The 21,662-nt window shown below is 38.3% G+C and overlaps 1 protein-coding gene and 1 non-coding gene across 4 annotated transcripts; both read right to left on the bottom strand.

The window, feature by feature from the left end:
- Nucleotides 1-1,069: 1,069 nt before the first annotated feature.
- Nucleotides 1,070-21,174, bottom strand: NT5C1B (5'-nucleotidase, cytosolic IB). Of its 3 annotated transcripts, XM_042933618.1 has the most exons (11): nucleotides 21,044-21,174; nucleotides 19,189-19,278; nucleotides 18,669-18,851; nucleotides 17,920-18,057; nucleotides 16,135-16,566; nucleotides 15,627-15,794; nucleotides 14,397-14,526; nucleotides 11,853-11,975; nucleotides 11,283-11,467; nucleotides 2,982-3,023; nucleotides 2,451-2,481 (listed from the first exon to the last, which is right to left on the bottom strand). In XM_042933618.1, exons 1-10 carry the CDS (start codon nucleotides 21,074-21,076, stop codon nucleotides 3,012-3,014), a joined length of 1,494 nt encoding a protein of 497 aa, XP_042789552.1. In that variant the 5' UTR covers nucleotides 21,077-21,174; the 3' UTR covers nucleotides 2,451-2,481; nucleotides 2,982-3,011. The 3 variants fall into 3 exon arrangements, with proteins under 3 accessions (XP_042789550.1, XP_042789551.1, XP_042789552.1); XM_042933616.1 differs by lacking the exon at nucleotides 2,982-3,023 and having other exon boundaries at nucleotides 1,070-2,481; nucleotides 21,044-21,173; XM_042933617.1 differs by lacking the exons at nucleotides 2,982-3,023; nucleotides 18,669-18,851 and having other exon boundaries at nucleotides 1,070-2,481; nucleotides 21,044-21,172.
- Nucleotides 14,907-15,009, bottom strand: LOC122216710. The gene has a single exon (XR_006201063.1). It is a non-coding gene; the product is annotated as a U6 spliceosomal RNA (small nuclear RNA).
- Nucleotides 21,175-21,662: the final 488 nt, after the last annotated feature.

Genomic DNA, 21,662 nt, shown 5'->3' with positions numbered 1-21,662 from the left:
CTACTCACCCATCCAGTATGTGCCAGGCCCCTGCCCTAGGAGAGTCACAGAGAAATAGGACACCATTTCTTCCCTCAATGTGCTTATTGTCTTGTACAGAGACCTCCCCTGCCCAAGCCCCCATTCTAGAATCTTTAGGATAAGAGAGGAGTCACACAACTTGTACAGTTTGAAATTAACTCCCTAGATTATTTTGATAAACTCTCCTCCACTCCTGTACATTTGGGAAGGATATAACATGCATTGAGCACGCACATAGAAGAGGGTTAGAATGACAGAAGAAGGTTTCGTGTGAGTGCTGAAGGTAGAGCTTACAGGTGGGAAGGAGCACTGTCCCTGAGGATTCCACAAAGCACCAGAGAAGAAGTCACCAGGGGTGGGCCTTTATTTCTTCCTTTTGGTAATTTGAAGTTGCCTCTCAAGCTCACTGATCCCAGAGCACATCTGTTTCCTCTTTCTTTTTCTATCTATCCATGTCTTTTTCATTCTTAAAAGCTCACCTCGGTTCTCTTTATAGTCTGACCACATCCAGCCCACACAGATCTCTTCCTCAACTTCCATGTGTGACCCTCTCTTGGCACTGAGGACAAACAGCTTTTTGGGGTTGACTATATCAGTTTGCATGCTTGACTTACTCTAAGGGATTGTTCAAGGTTTTAAATTTCCCAAAGGACAGGATTATGTCTGAGTTTCTCTTGTGGTCTTCACACTGGAGAATGCATAGAAAACAGTAGGTACTCAGTAAGTGTCATGACTGGTATATTTTGGACTAGCTTATATCAAATTAAGAAAGAGAGCAAACCTATATGTCAGCAGCAGTCTTCTTTACCTAGAGCCGGGGCAGAATATGTATACATGGGTGCAGTAGAGATAGAAGTGGGGGTAGAAGAAGCAGGAGAGGGCATGAAGAGGAGAGGAGGAGGGAAATCCTCAGACCTGTTATGTAACTGCTATGTAACTGAAGCATAGGACGTAATGGAATGACTATCTGTTCAGGATGGGTCCTATGACCATGGAATTAATAACAACTTGAAGTGGAAGGCTGTATATTCACAGAGAAAACAGAATGTAGCTTTTGAAGGAATCTCAGTCCTACCATTTATTAGCTGCACGTTATTGGACAAGCTACTTTTTCTTTGTGAGTCTTAAGTCCTCCATTGGTAAAAATGAGGGTAATAATAATGTTCTGTTACAAACATTTGGTTTGATGAGAAAATGAGGTAACATGAAAATAACCATCTCACTGTGCCTATTATGCAGTAGATTATGGTTAATAACCAATAGATGTTTCTTGAAATCAAAAGAAAAATAACAAAATAATAATAACAACGAAAGGCTAGGATATTACACTTCATGTCACATTTTGAAGTGGTAGCCAAAGCTTTTTTTTTTTTTTTTTTTTTTTTTTTTTTTATGTAAACATTGGACCTACCTGCCAGGCCCAGAGCCAGAGACTTCAAATATGAAGCCTTGTAGTCCAGAGGTAATGCACCCTCGGGTAAGCTTCAAAGAACCTTCCCCAGGTTCTTCAGGTTCTCCAGACCTTCTGTTTGGAGCTCATCTTAGATGGAAAGTGCCCTCTATGAATAACCTGCTGATTTATTTCTCAATGAGCAGTGTCAAACTTGGTGCAGGAGTCAAAATTGCAGGTGGATTGACCTTTTCATTTTGCATTGATTAAAAGCCTGGTCACAGAGGCAGCAGAATAAAAAGCTCCAATTTTCAAGAGTGTATCTAACCCTACTCTTTCCTTCTTTGAAGACCAATATTCTACAATGATGGTGGGTAACAATTCATTCTATCAACCAATTCCAAAAATGAGCAATGCTTTGTAAAACTAACTAGACACCTGAGATAGCCTGTTAAGTATTCAAGCATTCAGGTTCTAAACTTATCCTAAAGAGTCATCAATATGACTTACACATAAAGGTAAGTGCAGTGGTATTCAACAGCATTGATAGCTCAAAGAGAAGTAGCTTGCAGGTAACTTGAGGGTTCAAAATATTTTCAAAATATCAAGAGGAAACCTTTCCAAATGAACTAAGTTCTGAGGTCCAATCATCTGAAATACCTATCTAATTACCCTAGAGATCCACAAAAGTGGCTTCTGTAATACCAGACTCACTGCTTTATTTCTCCTCCCCATCCCTAATTGTTCATTTTTTGATTAATGCCATAAGGTACATGAGCTGTGATGGTGCCGAATTTCTGTGCCCCTTCAATGTGGAACATGTGGTCATCAAAGAAAATGTGGGGCCTTATCTTTACCAAGATGGGACCTTTGGGGGCTCCAGCAAGGAAAAGAGCTTCGTCTATCTCTAGACCCCAGCGGCGAAGGGTTTTCAGCACTCGGGCGCCTGAACTGGCTGCACTCCTGGCTGTAACCAGGTAGGTCCTGATAGGGCAAAGTAACCGTTCGTCTTTGGCATAAAACTTCTTTTGCAGTCTGCCTAAATCTTCCAGAAAGCCTTTTAAGGGACCCTGTAAAAGGAACATATGTCATAGCTGTGATCCAGTGAGCTAAAGGAAGTGAATGCTGAAAAAGCAGAGGCTTGTAAGAGCTTATAAAAGGATATAATACTGCATTAGAACGTCAGTATTCTAAGGCCGATGGCAAAGTCCCGAAACTCCTTGCGTTTATGTGAATATGTTTCCTTTTGTGGAACTATCCTTGCATTGCTGGAATAAATATAGGATGACCATATAATTTATCATCTAAACATAGATGTTTTAAGAGTGAAAGAAGTTTCTATACAAAGTTAAACCAGGGCGACAGACATAAATTATCCATGGCAAAATGGGATACTCTAAATAAAGTCTGGTTAATCACTGAAACACTATTTTGGTTTGCTTTTTGTGAATTGCACGTTTTATTATTATAATTTATGCTATATTGTAATATATGCTAGTTAAGTGACTTCTTGGCTTGAATCTAACCTTGTCTTATATTTACAATTACCTGTGTATATCTTCACACTTACTTTTATCTTCATCTTTCTGAACACTTAGTTCTAGCTGTTTCTCTGGAATAGAGCAAGAATTGGATTCTGCTATATGATCCAATATGGAAGTCTTAATTTTTTAAAACAAAGTTGAGTTTTAGGCCATTTATATTTATTGGCATTACTAATATATGCGATAATGGTTCTGTCTTAGGATTTTTATTGTATTTTCCTTGTTCATTGAGTATCTTTTTTCTTTGTGAATGTGTGTATGTGTGTTTCTTCTAACATTTAGGAAGGTCTGTAGTATTTCCTTATATTGGTTACCTTTGTAACTTTAACTTTTTATAGTACTTTTAATCCTTTATTTTTTTAAATATCAGACCTAGTGTTTTTTATAATGAGAAGTAATGAAATTACAGTCCTTCTTTACCTCTCTTTCATCTTCTGTTTCTTTGCAAGCACCCAATTTTACTTGTTCCCTCTTCCTCATTTTCATTATTAAAGATTCCTATATTTCTATTTATCAGTTTTACATCTTATCCTTTGATCATTATTGTAACTGAAGATATCAACATACTTACTCTTCCTTGGATGTTTTTCCTCCGCATTTTTCTTGTTTTCATTAGTGATATAATTTCTACATCGTTAGGACATATAATGTGTACTTTCTTTTCTGTCACCCTAATCCCTACAATTGTTTTAGTTTTAGCTCTATGGCTAAATATATTCTGCATCCATTTGTGCCTCATCTACATGTGGGCCAATATGTGTCTTCTAGACTAATTTTCCCAAGAAAATCTTATGGAAATAACAATCTCTGAGAATATAGTATGTTTTCAACTGTTGATCTATTTTTTTTACTTGAATAAACTTTTGGCTAGATATAGAATCTGTGATATATATTTTCTCTCCAAGTGATTTTATAAGTAGTGCACCACTGTCTTTTGCTATTGAGTGCTGCTGTGGAGAAAACTGAAGACAGCTTGATTTTTTCCCCCACTCATATGTGCAGACTGCTCAGAGAATTACTTTTTCATCTTTGATGTCAAAATTTTTTACTAGGGAATGTCTTGGTGATGATAATTTTGTTCTAGTTCCCAATTACATAATGTCACCTTTAATCTTTATTCTTTTAATAGTTTATTTTTAAAATATTTTTATTTACTTTTGTTTTGAGAAAGAGAGAGAGGAAGAGAGGGAGAGGAATGGAGGGAGAGAATGAGCTGGGGAAGGGCAGAGAGAGACAGAGGGAGACACAGAATCCAAGCAGGCTCCAGGCTCCGAGCTGTCAGCACAGAGCCTGACGCGGGGCTCGAACTCATGACTGTGAGATCATGACCTGAATCAAAGTTGGACACTTAACTGACTGAGCCACCCAGGTGCCCCTAATCTTTTAATAAATCTGACAGTTTCAGATATTTTATTGATTTATATTTTGATATAATTTTGCATCTTTGTATTTACCACACACAATCCTCTCCTCCTCCCTTCAAAACATAATTTCAGTGTTTTCTTCAGGGATTCCACTTATGCATATGTTGGATTTTCTTTATCTATGATACATTTCTGTCATTTTTTTTCTCTGTAAAATCCTATTTTTCAATTTTACTCATTTCCAGAGTTCTACCATTTAACATTTTATTATCTCTCCCTTGATTCTTGCATTTCCACTTTATGACCCTGACCCTGCTTTATTACGTTTTTAAAAGTCATAGTAAATGTTTAGTCACAATTTTTACCTATGCTTTGGCCACTATTTCTAGTGAGAGATCTACATCTGTTATTAGATTTTGCCCTTTTTTGCCTTTGTCTCAGTATCTTTGTGTATGTTCTGTGCTGCTTCTGTTTTTATTACTCATCACTGAAGCAGACTGGTTTTTCTGGGAACAATTAGAGAGTTTATGGGGGAAGGACAAGGATAGTATTGTACGACTGACTTGTTTTCAATTCAAAAGATCCCTTCCCTGCTGTCCTGGAAACAAACTGTTTATTTATAAACATGACTTAACAGATGATCTTTTGTCTATTTAGATCTAAACATTATTTAGATCACTGTTTCTCTAAGACTGCAAATATCAGGGAAAAAAAAAACATGTAAAATTCATTTTCTAAAGGTATTCTAAAACTATTAACTATTTCTAAAATTGGCAACAGCAGCAAAGGGGGTATGGTGACTGTTGGCAGGATCCACCCTACTAATAACTAGTTTGGCTTTGAAACATAGAGGAATACAGTTCTCCTACTGCTTTTGAGTAGTTTCCAAAGGGAATAAATAGGGACCAGTTTATGTCACCATATTCAGAACGGGTGTCTGTGTCATCCTTTCTAGAGACAATTTAAATGTAAAAACATAGGGATGCCTGGGTGGCTCAGTCAGTTGAGTGTCTGACTTCAGCTCAGGTCATGATCTTGTGGTTTGTGAGTTTGAGCCCTGCATTGGGCTCTGTGTTGACACCTCAGAGCCTGGAGCGTGCTTCGGATTCTATGTCTCCCTCTCTCTGCCCCTGCCCCATTCACGCTCTGTCTCTCTTTCTCTCAAAAACAAGTAAACATTAAAAAAATAAATGTAAAAACATAAATCGGTTAAAAGTTAAAATTATGGAAAAGATATGCCATACAAACACCAGTGAAAAAGCCCAAACCAAAACAAATAAAAAAGCTGGAGTGGTTATATGACTATGAGACAGAGAGACATTACATAATGAAAAGGGATTATTTCACCAAGAAGACATAACAATCCTAAATATTTAGGCAGTAAGCAGAAGAGATTAAAAATACATGAAGCAAACACATAATTGAAAGGAGAAATAGATTAATCCCCAAACATACTTGAAGGCTTCATCCCTGCCTCCTCAATAATGGATAGAAGAAGTAGGTAGAAACCTACTGACAATATGGAAAACTTGGGCAATATTACCTAATACACTGTCAATTTAATCTAATTGACATTTTTGACTACTCAACTTAACAATACAGAATCAACATTCTTCTCAAGTACACATGAAACATTAACCAAGATAGACCATATTCTGGGCATAAAACACTCCTCAATAAATTTAAAGAATTGAAATCATATAAAATGTATTCTTTGATTACAACAAAATTCTATGTGGAATTGATAAGAATGAGATATCTAGTAAAATTCTAAATACTTGACAAATAACCAACTTCTAAATGACCCATAAATCAAAGAGAAAGTCAGAGGAAAATTAAAAAATACTTAGAATTGAATGAATATTACAAACAACCTATCGACATTTGTGGGATGCCATCACAGCATCATTTAGAAGAAATTTTAATGTATTAAATGCTTATTTTAGAAGTCTTAAATCAGTGTCCTCAACTTCCATCTTTAGGAACTTAGAGCTGGCTATTGAGAAGATAAATAAAATTGTTGTCTAGCTAGACTAAGAACAAGGGAGAACCACAGAGAAGACAAATATTACTAATATCAGGAATGAAAAGGTATATATCACTACAATCCTAAAGATAGTAAAAGCAAAATAAGAACATATGAAACCTTTATGCTGATGAATTCAGTGACTTCAATGAAACAGGCAAATTACTTTAAAGATACAAACTCATAAACTGCCAGAAAGTAGGACAAAAAGAGAAAATCTGAGTAATAGTTTATTAAAAATAATTGAATTTTTAGTTAAAGCCTTCCTACACAGAAAAGTCCAAGCCCAGATGGTTTCTCTGTGAAAGTCTACCTAATAGTTGAAGAAGAAATAATACGAACTATACACAAAGTCTTCCAAAAATTTGACGGGGAGAAAATATCTCCCACATGCTTCTGTGAAGTTAGCATTATTCTGTAAGATATTACCAGAAAGGAACACTATAGAGTTATATATCATTCAGGAGCATAAAGGCAAAAAAAAAAATCCTAAATTATATTTTTACAAATTGAATTTAGCAAGATATAAAAAGGGTACTACAACATGACCAAGTTGAATTTACACCAGCAGTGCAAAGCTGCCTCAACATTTTTAAATACATCAATGTAATTTAGCTATCAACATACTAGAAAAGCCACATGCTTTTCTCAATACATGCAGGAAAGAAATTTGACAAAATTCAACATGCATTTATCGTAAAAACTCTCAAAAAATAGGACTAGAAAGTAATTCCCTTACTTGGCAAAGGGCATCTTGAAGAAAACAATAGATAATATACTTAGGAGTCAAAGACTGAATGATCTGTTCCTAAGATCAGGGATAAGGCAAGGATGTCCCCTCTTATCACTCTTGTTGAACATTCCACTGAATTCACAAGCAAGGGTAATAAGGCAAGAAAGATAATTAAAAGACATGCAAAATGGAAACATAGAAATAAAAGTGTTTTTATTCAGTCAATATTGTCTATGTAGAAAATCTCAAATAATCTATGAAAATTTTACTATACTAACTAGTGAATTTAACAAAGTTGCAACATACGAAGTCAATATGCAAAATCTGTGATAACAGATTGGAAATCAAAATTTTAAAGTACCAATCACAATAGCACCAAAATTATGAAATACTTAGGTATAAATCTAACAAAGCATGTGTAATATCTATATACAAAAACATTTGAAACACTGAAAGAAATCAAAGATGACCTAAATGAATGGAGAGATGTACTATACCCATGGACTGAAAGACTTGATATTAGGACATCTTCCTGCCTCCCCCAAGTTTAAGCTATAAATTCAACATAATCATAATAAAAATTCCAGCAGAATTTTTTTTTCAGGAATGGACAACCTAGTTGTTAAATCTATATAAGAATGCAAAAAAAAAAAATTCAGAATATCCAAAAGAATTTTAAAAAATAACAAATTTGAAGAACTCACCCTACCTGATCTCAAGACTTACTATAAAACTGCACTTATCAAGACAGTGTGATATTGGTAAAAGCATGGACACCTACATTAAAGGAACAGAAAGCCAATCTTTTTCACAAATAGTGCTGGAACAATTAGGATATCCATAGGCAGTAAAAGTGAACTTAACCAATACTTTGCACAAATACAAAAGTTGATTCGAAATAGGTCATAATCCTAGGGGCGCCTGGGTGGCGCAGTCGGTTAAGCGTCCGACTTCAGCTCAGGTCACGATCTCGCGGTCTGTGAGTTCGAGCCCTGCGTCGGGCTCTGGGCTGATGGCTCAGAGCCTGGAGCCTGCTTCCGATTCTGTGTCTCCTTCTCTCTCTGCCCCTCCCCCCTTCATTCTCTGTCTCAAAAATAAATAAAAACGTTTAAAAAAATTAAAAAAAAAAAAAAAAAAGAAATAGGTCATAATCCTAAAAGAAAAAAACCCTAAAGTTATAAAATTATGTGCAAAAACATAGGGAATTTATGTGACTTTGGCAAACAGTTTTTACATATGACATTAAAAGCATGATTCATAAAAGAACTAACTGATAATTTGAACTTCATCAAAATTGTAAAATTTTGATCATTGAAAGACAATGAATGGTATAAAGAGAATAGAAAGACATGTTTGTCTTCAGACTGAGCGAAAATATTTGCAAAACATATCTAATAGAGGACTTGTATCTCGAATATGTTAAGAACTCTCAAACTTAAATAATAAACCCAATACAAATGAGCAAGAGATTTGAGCAGATATTTTTGCTAAAGAACATATATGATGGCATATGTTCAATATGATTTATTGTTAGAGAAATGCAAATTAAAACTACAGTGAGATACGGAACAACTTAAAAGAAGCAAACAAAAAAACAATTACCAGTACAAAATACTGGTAAGTATGTACTGCAACAAAATCTCGTATATAGTGCTATTGGGAATGCAAAGTGTATGGTCACTTAGGAAAATAGTTTCACAGTATGTTATAAAATTAAACATATACTTAACATGTGACCTAGAAATCCTACTCATAGGTGTTTACCCAAGAGAAATGCAATCTTATGTTTGCACAGAATGCTGTATGCAAATGCTTAAAGTGGCTTTATTTATAAATGCCAAAAAATGGAAACAGTCTAAATCTCCTCCAGCAGGTAAATGGGTAAAGAAAATGTGGTACATCCATAGAAGAGAATATGACTCAGCAATAAAAAGGAACAGACGCTACTGATACGTGGAATGGCATGGATGTATGTCAAATGCATTATGCTAAATGAAAGAAGTCAGATTCAAAAGATTGTATACTGTGTGGTTCCATTTATGTGACATCTGGAAATGGCAAAACTATAGGGACAGAAATTATATTAGTAGTTGCAGATCCTGGAGATAGCAGGGTAGGATGACTACATAGAGGTATGAGGGAATTTTGTGAGTATATTGAGTATTTTGAATTTGGTCATGGTTTCACAACGGTATACATGTGTCAAAACTCAGAAGCACCCAATAAAAATTATGAATTTTACTGTATATAAATTATACATCAAATGTTATGATTAAAACACACAGAGACACACACAGACACATACATACACACAGAGTTGGAGACCACTGTTTGAGAATGGTGAGACTAAGTAGGGATCAAATCAGGAAATGTCTGTTACTTGTTATAGTGCCACACTGGAAGCTTTTAAGCCACCAGAGAGTGGCCAAGTTAATCTTCTCTAGCTGTTTCATTTTCTGGGGACTCTCAGCTCTCCTCTATTTGAGACAAGTGGGACATTGTCATGACCAAGCTGCAAGTCCCATGACCAACATACTTGAAAGGCTTGGGTAGGAATTGTACCTCGGTTGTACTTCTTTCTCATCAGTGGAACACACTGGCAATACCTGATATTTATAGAAAAGCTACGTTTACTATGTAAAAAATAGCATCTTTATGGGGTGCTTGGGTGGCTCAGTTGGTTAAGTGTCTAACTTCGGTATGACCTCACGATTTGTGGGTTCTAGCTCCTCATCAGGCTCTGTGCTAACAGCTCAGAGCCTGGAGCCTGTTTCCGATTATGTGTCTCCCTCTCTCCCTGCCCCTCCCCTTCTTGTGCTCTATTTCTCAAAAATAAACATCAAAAATAAGTAAGTAAGTAAGTAAGTAAGTAAGTAAAATAGCGTCTTTATCCACTGCCAGAAGGACTGCATAATGAAAACAAGTATCGTCAGTTGAAATTTGTTGGGTATTCCAGCAATAACTAGAGTTGGGCTTCACAATTTCAATGTTTAATGTGAAGAACAAGTTCTTTAACACGGAAAAGGGAAGTGATTAATGCAAAATTTAAAAGAAATTTGATTTACCTGAGATGAGAAAATGGTATTTTAAGATTATCTTGAAATAATTATGATTTTGAATATTTTAAGTGTTCTTTTTCTGGAAATTTCCAAATTTCAGTAATAGACTACTATACAATGCACTCTGAATTTCAGCAGACTTACTAAAATATAACAAAGGATTTTCCTCTCAATTTCTTAACAATGAACAACTTCATAACATAAGATCAAGTTTTCCAAAGAAGCTGTTAAGGCAGGGACCATGAAGTTATGTGCACATGTGTGCACACGTACACACACACACACACACACACACACACACAGTTTAAATATCGCTTGCTATCACAAGGCAAATTAGTGAAACATTTCAGCTTTCTGTTAGTCTATTTATACTTTTACAAGTATAATAAAAATAACAATATTTGTTTATTTTAAGTTCAAGAAAAGCTGAAAAAAAGACCAATTAAATAATTAAATTCTTTGGTAAAATTCTTAGATTAAAACTAAATGGTCCATCAGTTTAGATTCAGTTTAGAGAATAGCTTGATGTTTCAGATTTCCTTTGGTTCAGGAGTTGTAAGTTTTGTTTATTTCAGACTGTGACTTTAACATTTCAGTTCATGGGTTGATTCAAAAAATTTAAATATTCAGTTTCATTTTGATTCAGTGTTCATAGCTTGCACTTACTTGAGGCTCATTGTTTGATTCAATCTGAGCTCACACTTGTGCAGATTTTCTCAATTAAATAATGCCTTTATTGAGTTTGAGGTCTATGGTCAAAGAGGTCCATAAATGTTTACTGAACCTATTGGAAATCACTTTACTATTCTGAGAACTTATTATGTAGAAATGGTTTACTGGTAAGCCATATTACCTCTATTACTTGTAATTTGGAGGTGAACTCATTATCATGAGAAGATCATAGAAACATTTCCAAAACAGGATAGATAAAAGAACCCTAAAACAAAACAAAACTAAAAACAAAACAAACCAAAAACAAAAAGTACCCAACTCGGCAGCAGATGTTTCAAAATGAGGAGTTCATGAAAGAAAGGGAGCAAAGTGTGAAGGATACGAAGTGAGGAATAGCCTGCCTAAAATAATTCAAAACATTTATATGTTGGAAAATAAGTAGATCAAAATTAATTAGAAATCACTGAACCTACCTGAGCAAGAGGCTTATTCTCAAATAGTGCTTCATGTTGAAAGAACTTGTCCAGCCCGTGCTCCTTGGTAATATGTTCAGATTCATCCGAGAAGAGGACGGCATCCCCATCAAAGGCCACGCGGAGCTGTGTGTCACAGTAAGCCATGTCTTTGGCTCCATCAAACATAGTTGCAGAAGCGATCCCTGGCAGACCATGGAGATTTATTAATAGTCTTCCCAGAAGCGTCAGTTTCTTCTACCATTTTGATGATTAAAAAAAGAAAAAAACCTTTGCGGTATTTTTTTTTCAAGCTATTACCTGATGACTCAACTGCTCTTTATAACCACGCATCCCCAAACTATTGTTTACACACTGCCTCCATTTCTATAAGGGATGGGAAAGTGTAAAAGCAGTTGTAGGACAATCACTGAGGATGTCCACCTCTAGGTCAGAGCTCTAAAAGACAGCCTTAGGGGCTGCCACTCGTTGGAAACGGCTTACAAGAAAATTTAACAAGCCACATAATCATATATGAAGCCCAATGAAAGTCAACACTAGCGCAAACCTTCGATAAAACCAAATGAATACCTTCTTGTATGGCTTCTTGTACTTTTTCAGAATCTGCCGAAAGATACAAGTTGGTAAGATATGCCTTCAAATAGCCAATGGGGCTTTTTCCACCAGTCAGACAGAAGCGGTCAATTAGTAAGCCTATTATTGGGCAAGAAAGACTTTGTTATGTCAGAGACTAAAGACAATCTACCTACTATAAATGTAAATCAAAGTTATCATAGGAATAATTGAGCGTCTATTGAAGTTTTAAAATTCATAGCACTAATATTGAAAAACTGCTATATTACATTTAAAAAGCTATTTTATATAATAGTGGATGGGTTTGGTACATGATAATTCATTAAGTATGTCCACGTAGACCATGCCAATTTACCCTCACAACAACTGTATGACAGGCATTATTCTCATTGTGACACAAAAGGAAACTGAGACATAAAGACTTGTCTAAGCCCATTGGTTCATAAGGACTCTTGTCTAGACTAGAACATAGTTCTTTTCCTTCAACCACAGGCTCTTCACTTGTTGAAAGAGATAGTTAATGTGTGGCTCTATTTTAAGTACCATTTCTGTATTTCTTCAGTAACAGTACAATAGTAATGACAAGCAGTGCCAGGATTTAAACTGTTTTCTAAAAACAACAACAAAAGGTCTGAAAGTGTCTCCTTCTTCACTTGGAATTTTAAATGTAATTATTTAGCAGAATAAATATTAAAATACCACTAAATGTCTTTCAAATCAACAACAATTAAAAAGCAAACGCTAGATGTTGGTGAAAGTTTTCTAAAACAGGTACCCATATTCACTTTAGATGAGGGTATAAACTGCTACAAGCTATCTAGAAAGTAACCTGACAATATGTCTCAAGAGCTTTTATTAGTTTATAGCTTTTGACCTTTTCATAGTTTATTCTAAGGGAATAATCTGAGGCTCTGATAAAGATTTATGTGGAAAAGTCTCAGCTCAGGATTATTTATAAAAGCAGAATACCGTTTAATGATATGAGAATAGCTGAATAAAGTATAACATTATGCATATGAGATAGTACATACCCATTCAAAGTATTTTTTAGGTACATGATGAATGGGTACCTGCACGTGATACAAAGCAGAATTTTGAGTCTAGTCATTGTGTTTCATCTGTATGGACCAACAGAGTAGATAGAGTCCATTGACAGTTGAGGTGGAAGTGTTTGCTACTGTATGAACAAAATACTCTTGTTTTTCACTTAAGCCAACATTGGGCGTAAGTGGCACCGAAGTATACTCTACAATCCCTTAAATAATATTAATTTAAAGGTCAGAAATTATTTGGTGGCATGGAGGACTTCAGAAATGATTAAAACACCATCCCAATTCACCAGTAAATCATAGTTCCCTGAGCAGCCAGGCACGTAAAACAGATAATTATAATCTAACAGGCCATATGTAGCAGAAGGAGACACAGATTGCATTCAATACTCCGAGAAGAGAAATGATGCTTCCAGGTGAAAGGTTGTTATTTCATGAGTAAGGCTGTGTGAAGAGATGGAGGTCAGTCAGTTCATTAGCAGAACTGTTAGGTCAATAACCATGATTCCTTATGCTACTAGCCATGATGGACCCAGTTTGGCAAGGGTCAAGAGACCTAAATCACCTACTAAATCAAATAAGATTGCTGTAAAGTTAATAGCTGCCATAACTGAGTGATTTTGCTGCTCATCTATACCAAACCTTTTATATACGTTCTCTTTTCATGTCATAACACTATGAAAGCTGCTTTTTTGAAAGGCAAACATTTTTTAAAGTATGTCTCAGACATCAGCCTTATAATTAGGATAATGTAAAACTCATAATTTGTAAAATACATCTTGATTATTTATAAGTATTCCCACTTTAAACCCACTTTAAACCTTGAATATACCAAAGTTCAACCTTACTCTGACTTCACATACCCATAAGACTGGATATGTCACTTAAAGATAGGCTAAAGGTCCTCAGATAACAAGTCAGGTAATTCCATAACAGGAAAATGAGGATTTTTCTCTTAAAGTATCCAACACATTGACGGAAATGCTATGAGAAGATGAGAGTCAATCCAAATTTCCATGTAAAGGAACAAAGACATTTTTGCTGGCATGGATCTGATGTGCAGGGAAAGCAGTCAAGGAGAATCAAATTGTTAAGAGTCGAAAGGAAAGGGGAAAACCTGTAAACCTTAGACATGGATGTGTGGTGAACAAGAAGTGTGATCACCCAGAGAAAGCCTCTGGGTTGATGGCTCCTTGAAGTCAAGTTCAGAAGCGAAAAACATAAAACAGAGAAATATATCGCAGGAGCTGGGATTAAGTCTTTGAAATTCACACTTGACAAGTTAAGTCCGGAGCTTTGGGCCCAACTCTGCTGAAGTTAAAAATGAACATGGCCTCTCTTTTTCTGACATAGGCAAATAAACATTCCTCACGCAGAAGGGGGTGTCAGTATCAAAGACGTTGCGTTGGTTAGGCCACAGTTAGCAAAATGACATGGCTTCTCCCTTCCAGAGCAGCTAGCTGTTCTTCCACATGTTGTTTATTTTACTTACCATAGTGATTGACGCTGTTTATAAGCCGCACTCCCACTTGGGCATGGTTATTAGTCATCAGTACAATATCAAATAAGTCCTGTTCATTAGGATACAGCTCACGGAGTCTAGCATTGACATGCTGCAGTGCCTGCAGGTTACAAACATGAATGCATGTAAAGAGGGGCAGGCAAGGTGGGCATTGGAGTCTGGAGTCTGGAGAGAAAGGATAGCATCAGTGTCAAATTCAAACTCTGAAGACTCCTCACTGAGAGATTATGGCTCCATTAAGGCAGGGGTATGTCATTCATTCCTGTATTTCCAGCCTCTGCTACACAGGACATCAGTTAATGTTTGCTGAGTAGATAGGGAAAGTTTGTTGAAGACCGTTACATTTGATTTCTTAGAATTATCTCTGTGGGGTAGGTAGAGGGAAGGATCAGGTTAACCCTTTTATGCTTTGTCTATTTTTTTTTTTTTGGATTCATAAAATCTGCTTTTCCGGATCATCTGGTGATTATTTTTTATTGTGAAAATATAGAATGCTTCATGAATTTGCAGGTTACCCTTGCACAAGAGCCATGTTAATGGTTTCTGTATTGTTCGAATTTTAGGATATGTGCTACCAAAGCACTTTGTCTATTTTTCAAACATGAGTCTTTAAAATAGGTTAGTGGTTTCCTCCGATGCATCTACCATGCCCCACAAATACCTTCTACTCACAACTTGTGGAGATGTCATTTATTTCTGTCTGGTTATAATGTTATGGTGTAAAATTTTATAAGTTATATAGGGGATCACAAGTGCTATACATTTCAGTGTGAGTTCAGAGAACTTTACTTTCTCTATTAAAATCATGCCTCTAAGCACCAACCAAGATCATCTCGATATTATGTTTGGGGCAGCTAAAGTGAATTTCATTTTGTTTCTAATGCTGGGATTATAACTCATTATCGTTTCCGGTTACCACTCCTTCTAGGAAGGGAACAAAGGTGTCTCTTACACATGTCATCATTAGAACTCGGCTGAGGGCCATCTCAGCATCCGAAATCTAGAACTGGAGACCCTTTCTCACCAGTCTAGGAGCCTCTGTGAAAGCATAAGTTGACCTGAGGTCAACTTGAAAAGGGCAAGAATTACAAAGGTAGACCAGTAATTATAAAGAAACCTGGATGAGTTCCCAAGGACCTGCCTGGGTCCTTCCCTCTCCATCCAGGGTTCTGACAGGAGGAACACAGCTTTGGAGGGTACCTTGACAAAGCGGAATGCAGGCCCTGGGGTCAGGATGACATTCTCATTGGTGAGCTGATATTCCATGTACTTTTCTAGACCCTCTTCCTCGAAGATTTTCCTGCCGTCCACCATGTTGAAAAGTGCCCGGGATGACACAGCGATGGTGATGGCATGCTTGGGTTTGGGCTGCATAAGAGGGGTGCCAATGCGAGGACAGTCACACAGAAGGAAGGGATCAGCAAAGGGGCTCATGCCAGGGCAAGGTGGAAAGGTGGAAAGAAAACACCTAGGCGTCCGCTTGGAGCACTGAGATGCTGGAGACAGCAAAGGGCTGAGATTCCACAACCCAACACCCGCCCCCCCTCCAACTCCTGAACCTACAGGGGTGGGGGTTTAGGGGGAGGAGAAGCAGGAGGCTGGGCAGGACTTCCCTACACACTGGAGAGGAGGAAGGCTGGGGGAGATTCAGGCTGTAGGGTTGCAGAGAGGGGGAGTCCTGGGTCCCAGGTCGGTGGGCCACGCTCACCGGTCGGGGGCGAGAGCAGCTGGGGGTCTTCTCATACAGAGTTCTCACGGATGCCCAATAGGCCTCATCCTCTTCCTCCTCTTCCTCCAGCTGCTGCTGCCGGGGCAGTTCTGACAGGCAGTCGCGGTCCAGCTGGGTGGAGTAGGTCGTCCTGCGCTGGGCATAGGACTTCCATTCGGTGGGGGGCGTGCGAGGAGGGTATTCCCGTAGCTGCATGGAGTCCCGCGCGATGCCATGAGCCCAGGCTTCTGGATTCTCCTGCATCTTGTTGCTGCGCCGGGACTGGGAATAGGACTCCGGGGGAGTGGGAGGGCTCGAGTCGAGAGGCATGGGTGGCGTGGGCGGCGAGGGCTGCGCCGACAGCTCTTTCTGGGACTCTTGCTGGCTGGGGGAGGTGGATGAAGTCCGGGAGGTTGTGGAGCTAGCGGGGAGCTGGAGCGAGAAAGTGGGAGTCTGAATTAGATGCTCGCCTTTCCCCCTATCTCTGCCCAGCAGGAGTAAAGGACCCTTGCCCTTCCCTTTGTTACATTTTTAGCCCTTAGTTGGATCCCGGTCATCCCAGCTCCTTTAAGTAGGGCTTGGAGGGGCTCACATGTTTCAAGAACCCAGTCATTAGGTATTTCTGTTAAACAGACACAGAGACAGATTGCTTTTATTTTCCCCCCCCCCCCCCCCCCCCCCCCCCCCCCCCCGCCCCATCCCATCAGCACCTCACACTGTTTTTTGTTTGTTTTGTTTTGTTTTAGTTTGGAGTAGATATTACAGGTCTTCTTGCCCTTAGGCAGCTGGCACATAGTTCCAAAGTTCTATGGCTTGCTTTCATTTTAACTGCTCATTCAGAGACCTCCAGGTGGGATGGAGGGCTTGAGTAAGGGACCTTGCTCACCACTGCCTTCATCTGTGACCTCCAGTTAACTATGAGCTACTAGACCAGATGCTCCACCAGCAGACTCTACAAAACATCTGTAGGCATCTCTCTCTCTATTTGCCCTGTGATTAATGCAGCAATTGCTGGGAAGGTTGGTAGTCTAGAGAACCAAGGGTCTCCCTGTTGCCTTCAGAACTTTGTGCCAGTGGAGCTCATTGGGAGAGAATCATCTAATTAGAAAGGAAGTATACCTGTGCAGTAAATTATTAAGCACCTATATCTTATTTCAATTTTGATGATTGTTTCACGTGTTTCAAAAGACATTCTTGGTTAGATTATTGAGCCACTTTTCAAACAGGGATAGATGGATTGGTAGGGATACATATTCTTCATCTAGGTCTGTGTCACTCTCTCTGTACTCAAAAACTCAATCTCAAAACTAATGTTTTCTTCTCATGGGACAAGGCTTCCATAAGGGCCCAAAGCACCACACAATGTAACACTTTTCAACAACTTATTTCCTTTGTTGATTTTTCCACCCCATCTTCTAAGGCTTCGGTACTCAGTTACTGAAGGAAGGAAAGATGGAAGGAGATGTCAAAGAGCATAATCATTAAGTGTACAGTTTATAGACCTGGTAACCCTGGGTTTTAATCTAGCTCTATTAGTGTTATTAATGTGAGATCTTAGGCAAGTTACTCTGTGTTTCAATTTTCTCTACCATAAAATAGGGCTTTATAGGTTTGTTTGTTTTGTTAATGATGACTGAATTAGCTAAAACATGTAAAATGAATAGAATGGGGCCTGGCACATAGAAAGCATCAATAAAAAATTATTATCATTATCATCATCATCATCATCATCATCGCCATTATCATTATTATATCATGTTCCCTTCATTTCATCTCCATCTCTACCTTAAGACTGGCACTCTTGCTTCTGGTTTCGTCTACTGATGGAGCTCTGGTGGATGGGCTCCGTGAAGTTCGTGACCACTGATTTCGCACAACGTACCCCCGAGAATCAGTCTTCGGCAATGGTGATTCTTGTGATTCCTTTGGAGGAGAGAAGAGACCCAGGAGTATGATGCCCCATCACCCACTCCTGCCATGCATGTACCTACAGAACAGCCATGTCAAGCTAAATATAGCAGAGTCCAGTGAGAATGTCCCTGGCCTATATGATTAATTCAACCTTGACCCTTATGTACTATTCTAGCTCTGGCCCAATCCTAAACTCTTTGAGGGACAAACAGTGGGGATCCACCTGGAGGAGAACCCAAAACTAAGAAACAAATCTGATGTCTCCTATTTTTTTTACCTGTGACTCCTCTTATATGGAACATAGTAGAGTTGACCGTTTTTCCTCCCTTTTCCCCACTTGTTCCCTTAAGGGTAAGCCTGTTAGCTGAAACTAAGAAGGTGTGATTCACCATTTTTGACCCTACTACAAAGATGAGGGCAGGTGCCTCCTAAATGGGGCTGCAGCATGGCTCCAAAGCAGCTACCGAAGAGGGAATAGAGCACTCTGGCATTTCCTTTGGGAGGAGTAAGAATGGAGGACACCATGGAGAGGCAAGCGGAAGAGTTTTTATTCCCCGTATCCTGCCCCTCACCCAGACTGCCTGTGGCTCCCCTCCAAAATCAGTTGTTTGATCTCTGCTCACCCTGATCATGGTGATCTGCCGGCCCTGCTCCCACAAGAGGCACATGTGAATATAAACACGTATTGTGCGGCAGGGGCCAAGAAGTACTGTTCCCTCCGCTGCACAAAGGCAGCGTCTACACGACGAGTGACCTCGCATGGGGCAACATCTCAGGAAGTGATTCGGATTGACTGCACGCCTCATCTGAAAGATTGTGCAGAAAATGGTCAATGCGATGGCCAGACTCCCCTTCCCTCCCTGATTTGAACAATGACCAGTCTCCTCCCATAGGCTGAGCAGAGAATATGGCTGTGGTTTCTACACCATATATTCTATATGAACATGGGGATGTGTACTGGTGGGGAAGGCAGGGACCAGCTTCTCCTAGTCTGTCTTTAACCTCTCATGAGAACATTAGGTTTCCTTTAGTAGAAATCTCGGCAGCTCAGTCTTCTCTCCCAGAACTCCCCTGCTGCCTTACATTTTCTGTTTTGCTTTCTACTCTTTAATTCACTCATCATATCTAAAGAGGTCAGCTCACCTGCGTGCTCAGACGAACTCCTGATTTCTCAGAATCCTTTCTTTTCTCTGTGTCTATGCTGTCTTTTGAGTTCTTCGATCCAGTATCATTCTTAATATGAAAACAAAGTGTATTTATTAATTTTTTAATCCTAGGGGCATTAGAAACCTTGGGTTTAGGAATGGGAGGATAAATAAAAATTAGAATTTGTCTCTTTCCCAATTTAAAAGTATATATAAATTTTAGACATTTTCCCTCTGTTATAACAGGCATGGGTAAAAAATAACACCTATCAGAGAACTATATAAACAATTTTTTAATTTAGAAATTTGTTGGCTTATATATTGAGGCATGAGGTATTTATCATTTAAAAAAATGATAACAAGGGAAAGGCTATGGCAGAATTTTCTAGGGCTCAGCCAGACTTCAATTTAATGTGAAATTGCTCACACAGAATAATTTTTTTTCTCTCCATTCCTCTGAAGATTGCTGCATGAGGAACTTTTCCTTTTGCCACGTAGAATTAAAACTTCTCTTGTTTGTTTTCTTAACAAACCAGAACTCCAATCTTCTGTGCATCTAAGCCTCACCAATATTAGCTTGATTTTTAAAATCAAGGTTCTTAATCCCATGCAGATCTAATGACCGACCTGTCTTCAGTACATATTTTCTAATTACTCATACCAGCTACAGTGAAAGGATGGACATTTCTTAATTAACAAACTTGTAGGGAAGTCTGTGTAGGAGAGCACAGGGAGATAATTCATGTCATGGACAGCTAGTCAAATATTTTCATTTTCAATTGCGGAACATACCATTGTGTGTGTTTGTATTGTTTCATACTAATTCGGCAGCTGTAATGCAACCAAGATTAGCATTATTTCTGTTTTAAGAGCTCATCTTCTAGCTTAGACCACGGTGCTCAGGCGCAGTCTAGGCATAAAGCTCTTTGTGCATCTGTGTTAGTTGAGTGACGGAGACTGTGACTGCAGAGAATGGCAGAGCTGTGTGGTCCTAGAACTGATCTTAAAATCCTCCTAGCCGTTCTCCACACCATCACCCTAAAATCCCGTCAAAAGATATTTTAAACCCAATCCTTCGTCTCCATCCCTAGTATCATTGCCTCGTTCCAGATCTCAGATCAGTATAGGACTGCATTCTCAGAATTATAGACTTGTGGTCAGGTTTCATAACTTTAAATCCTCCCAACTTCTAGATCTACCCCATCAATTTAAAGTGACCTTTATCAAACATAAATCTAATTATGCTTCATTTCCAGGTACACCCTTCATTTGCTTGGATTTACAGACCAGGAGCCTCATGGTGCATCCTGTCCGCCTCCAACTCGCCCTCCACCGTACACTTTTATCTCTGTGTTTGCTTGTGCTAAATGACTTGGCATTTGCCTCCATATCACCCTATTTCCTTGTAACCTCCTCTTCTCTTTAATGTTCTTCAAAACCCAGCTCAGCATGACCTGGGAGAAGTTCCCAGAGTTAAACATTCTTTTATGTTGCCTGTGTCTTTTATACATATTTTCACTGAGCACTGAACTGTATTTTGTTTATATATTCTCTTTCCTACTAGGCTGTGCATTCTTCACAGATAGCAACAGTGTTTCCACCTCTTGCCACTGACATAGGAGCGTCAGCCCAATAAAGGCTAAATAATTCAACTGATTGCTACTGTATGCTCTAATCTCATTCTTCTCCATTCTTCATTTCCTTTATTTTCCTTCCCTTTTCTCCACATGCAGTCATTATCTGAAATGATTTAATTGTTGCCGAACATCCCCAGAGGTAATGCTATCCACATTTGTTGATAGCTACATTTCCTTAGCTCTTTGGCAAGGTTCTAGGACATTCAGCTCACTCACCTTCTTTTTCTGTTTCAGAGATGTTTGACTCATTTCTTTTAACTGGAATTTCTTTTGTTGTTACGCAGGTTTTCCTCTCCCCAGCTCCATTTCCTGTTGTTTCTGTTGCTCTGCCTAGGTTTGCGCTTAGAATGTCAAATTTATGACATCATATGTGATTCCATAGTAACAAACTGACTCTATATATGTGACTATAAAAAAAGCAATAGTATTTCTTCAAATTTGAGTACATCTACTCATAACCATTCTTAGAGTTTTTAGGAAGTGATGTCTACACAATGTTAAAATGTTTTATACGTAGCAATATCAATATTACTGCTTCCTTCTTTTTAAACATTACTATATTACTCATCAGGTAAACCCCACTGTGGATGTACATTTTCTGGTACTGCAAAATTGAATGGCAAACTCATTTGCGGCCCCGATCATTTATTATTGTTTACCCCAAAAGATTTTGGAGAACTTTGTGCAATCTGGAGATGATTTTTGACAGCTGAGGTTTTGGTCTCATGGAGAACAATGGAGTTTAGACCTGTTTTTAGTTTCTTGTTGGGTGTTTCTTTCACAATGGCAAGGTCATTTCCATTTTACAAAGTCAAAGCACCTTCCCTTGGGCCAG

This window comes from Panthera leo, chromosome A3, assembly GCF_018350215.1.
Source record: "Panthera leo isolate Ple1 chromosome A3, P.leo_Ple1_pat1.1, whole genome shotgun sequence".
In the NCBI taxonomy this organism is placed as follows: Eukaryota; Metazoa; Chordata; class Mammalia; order Carnivora; family Felidae; genus Panthera; species Panthera leo.
This window is presented reverse-complemented; position numbering and strand designations above follow the sequence as displayed.

What these genes read in the sequence shown, in the direction of transcription:
- NT5C1B (XM_042933616.1), bottom strand. Translation starts at nt 21,076, where the DNA reads ATGAGTCAAACATCTCTGAAACAGAAAAAGAAG. An exon ending in CTCTGAAACAGAAAAAGAAG is followed by an intron (nt 19,279 to 21,043) that starts GTGAGTGAGCTG and finishes TTTCATATTAAG; the next exon opens with AATGATACTGGATCGAAGAA. An exon ending in GGCAGATCACCATGATCAGG is followed by an intron (nt 18,058 to 18,668) that starts GTGAGCAGAGAT and finishes TCTCCTCCAAAG; the next exon opens with GAATCACAAGAATCACCATT.